We start from the raw sequence: 3,572 nt of genomic DNA, 5'->3' as shown, positions 1-3,572 counted from the left end.
GGTATACTAAAAAAACAAAAACAAAAAATGAAAACAGTCAAAGAAAATTCAAGAGAAAAATAGAGTTGGCTGGAAAATGAGCATTTGGCGGGGAAAATTAAGGGGTATATAATACCCAACAGAGAAAAGCGCCATTAGCCAACAAACTGTGATCGTTGCGTGACGAAGAACAAAATAGCGATATTAAAATAAACAATAAATTTGGTGCGGTTTAAATTTATTAAGAATATTGTAAGTGTTGTATACAGTGATGTTCTGTGTGTGCGTTCTATTTGTGTTTTACTTGTTCTGCAGAGAATTGTTAATGCACAGCACTGGTTCACCCTGGTTGAAAAAATTATCCTCGGCGATATCTATTGAGATCCATTGTACTGGTTTGGAGTGTCCCCTGAAAAAAGGATATCTCCTCGCTGAATGCCACCGAAAAGAGTTCGTGGCCTACTGCAATTATCCCCATCCCAAGATATTGAGCTGGTTTTGCGCCTTGAGCCACCATCTGAAACAACAAGAAAATAACCAAACAATTAATTACAAATATAATTTTTGAGCCCAGGTAAAGTGTATATACCTTTGTGTCGTCCTGTGTGCATATTGGTAATGATTTGTGTGTCAACGGTCACAAAAAGAGGCTAAAAGTCCTAAATAAAAGAAACGATAAAAAATCAAATATTAAAAATAAGCAATAGAATAAGTATTAGTTTTATAAGATTTATAGAGATTAATTTTATTAATAGAGATAAGTAAACGGCCCCTTTGGTTGTAAAAGAAATAATACCTGATTCTTTTACCAGGCTAAGGTGGTGCAGTTAGATGAGTATTTAGTCCTTGATTTCCTTAGATTTTGTGTCGTGAAAATTTTTAATCCGACAAAAAAAGTAAGATCGATTAAGAGTGCTCTTTTAATAGGATATAGAGTCAAGTTGTGGCGTGGAAAAGTGGCGCCAAAGGAACAAGCAACAGATTCGATCTATTTGTTCAACCTGTATAATTGAGCCAAATTCTAATTTGATGGTAAGGTATTATTTTCTTATTTTTGTTTGTTCTTTTTTTATAAATTTAATTTTTGCCACATTTCTTTTATATTTACTTTAAATAAAATAGTAATGTTAATTGTCTTTAATGTTTAGAAGAGAGCATAAAATGATGTGTTGTTAATTGTCTGTGAAGGGGGCAATGTGATGAGGTATGGTATGGAGTGTGGTGGATTTTTTCCTGATGAAGAATATATGTAGTTTATAGGGTCGAAATTATTATTTCGATGAGTTACAAACGGAAAAAACAAAATGAATATACCCTCCATACTATGGTGGAGGGTATAAAAACGATACCGGTAACCACAGCATTAGCTGAATGAAAATTTTCTACCCAAAGTCAAGTACAAACGTATCTGAGAAATCAAATGCAAAGTCCACGCTATTGGGTCTAGCATAAATAAAACATTGTATTTTAACTTAATCATCTACTTATACTATATTTAAGGAAGGAAAATGTTATTAACTATTCGATATCTAACAAGGTCTTAATTTTCTTTAGGTATTTTAAAATTACTAAAACATGTATTTGGCAGGCATTGACATTTACGTTTTTATAATTTGGTGTTTCGATTTTTGAAGGATATCAAAATACAAACAAAAACTGGTCGACATATGCCAAAGCTAATAATCTAATCTTTGAATCTTTGGAACAGATATCTACTGTACACCTTAAATATTTGGTAACCAATCTACGTATATACATTTGGAGCAATTGGTATTTTATTATGGGGATCTAGTTATAAACCCTTTGGTAAGACAATAATAAACAATGTGAATAATATTCTAAAATACCTTAAATAGTTCTAAAAATGTTCTATTCATATCAATTCGCTTGGCTCGATCTGCAGCGTTTTTAAAATGTTATTAACATTGCCGCTAACTGCAACACATTGACAGGCCACATATTGCTGGATATAATTGCTGTACAATTGCAGCAGCAACTTATTATTTGTTTTTTTTTTTTTCAAACATGCAACAACTGGCGGTGGCGTTACCATGTAAAGTGATCTTGTGCTACGATTATTACAAAAAAATAAAACTTTATTTGTGTGGCCTGCACTTGTAAAGTTTTTAAAGTTTTTTGTCGTAATTTTGGTGTGGCAGAAAAGAAACACACACATACAACCAAACATTGCAATGTCGACTGCCCCAAGATAAATTCAGTTGCAACTTCGTTATTTTGGGAGTATAAAAGTTACTCTAATTTCGTTAAACAGAATCAGAATAAATTCGAACAGCGTTCATTGAACACTGCACAGTTCAACCAGTCAATTTGTTTTAAATCCTCAATCCCCGTTATCAACATGAAGGTAAATAAGTTTTTTTTTCAATAAGTGTTTGAATTAGAAAAAAATTAAATTGGTTTTAATAACATATTGAAATATGTAAAAAAATAAAATAATTTTTCCAAAATACATTGAAGTGTGCAAAAACCCAAATAACTATATAAACGGTGTTTCTAAGATTACGAATCGAAATCAATTCCAAGGAAAATTAAATAAAATACAAGGGAAACGTTCTATGGTGCGTCAATATTTTTTCTTAACGTGTAAAAAATAATTATTTGTAATATTCGAAGGGTTTTAATATCCCAAGGAAATCTGGAAGATAATATTCCAAAATAGATGACCTATTAGGTATTCTCATAGGTCTTGTTTATAAATGCCTTACTGAAACATGTGCAGATTAAATTAAATTGTTATAAAAATTTTTCATTGCAGTTCGCCATTATCGTAGTCATGTTGGCCCTTGCTGTCGGTGTGCAATCATCGTTGTTGGCCGCACACGCACCCGGAGTATCATATGTGACATCTGCCGTACATCCAGCCGGTCCATTGGGAGGACCATGGGGTGGTCCTTGGGGCGGTCCATGGGGTGGTCATGGCGGTGCCTGGGCTGCACCAGCTGCTGTTGATATTAGTGCTCATGGTGCTTGGGGTCTCGGACATGGTGGATGGGGTGGTTATCCCGGTATTTCTCTAAGCCAAGGACCTGGTTTGGCTCATGGCGCTCATGGTCCCGGTGTTTATGTTGCTAAGACTCGTGGTGCCGTGCACACTGCTCCCCTAGCTGGTCATATTAATTCAGCCACATCTGTTAACGTTGCCCCTGCTCCTGGTACGCATTAAGTGAACATTCAACCCACCAAGAACGTAAACTGAATTTATATACTCAATCATTAATGATCAAACGTGGTATTATACTAGCTCCGTAGTTTTAAGAACTCCTCTTACTTAAATTTATATTTCTGCTATTGCTACACTTTCCTGATATTCTCCATTTATCTTTCTAAAACTTTAACGAAACAAAAAACTCACAAAAGTCGGTCTACTTTCTCCTTTCATTTCTACTCCTTTCTATTCTACTTTATTTTATTCGATACTCCAATGGGAGTTCGATACTAGACTCAGCTTTCCTTCCTCATAAAACTGTTACTTTCTTCGACTGTACCTGTACTCTCTTTTATACATATGTATATCAACTGTAAATATAAAAAAAAATATTTTGCAAAAAAATAATGTAAAAAAAAGAAAATAA

The 3,572-nt window shown here is 33.9% G+C and overlaps 1 protein-coding gene across 1 annotated transcript; it reads left to right on the top strand.

Moving 5' to 3' along the window:
- Nucleotides 1–2,338: 2,338 nt before the first annotated feature.
- On the top strand, nucleotides 2,339–3,163 carry LOC133332193 (adult cuticle protein 1-like). Its single transcript, XM_061540573.1, has 2 exons — nucleotides 2,339–2,344; nucleotides 2,720–3,163. Exons 1-2 carry the CDS (start codon nucleotides 2,339–2,341, stop codon nucleotides 3,161–3,163), a joined length of 450 nt encoding a protein of 149 aa, XP_061396557.1.
- Nucleotides 3,164–3,572: the final 409 nt, after the last annotated feature.

The sequence above is a fragment of the Musca vetustissima genome, unplaced genomic scaffold (assembly GCF_032173495.1).
Source record: "Musca vetustissima isolate MV318-11 ecotype Yass unplaced genomic scaffold, APGP_CSIRO_Mvet_v1 utg118231, whole genome shotgun sequence".
Lineage (NCBI taxonomy): Eukaryota > Metazoa > Arthropoda > Insecta > Diptera > Muscidae > Musca > Musca vetustissima.
This window is presented reverse-complemented; position numbering and strand designations above follow the sequence as displayed.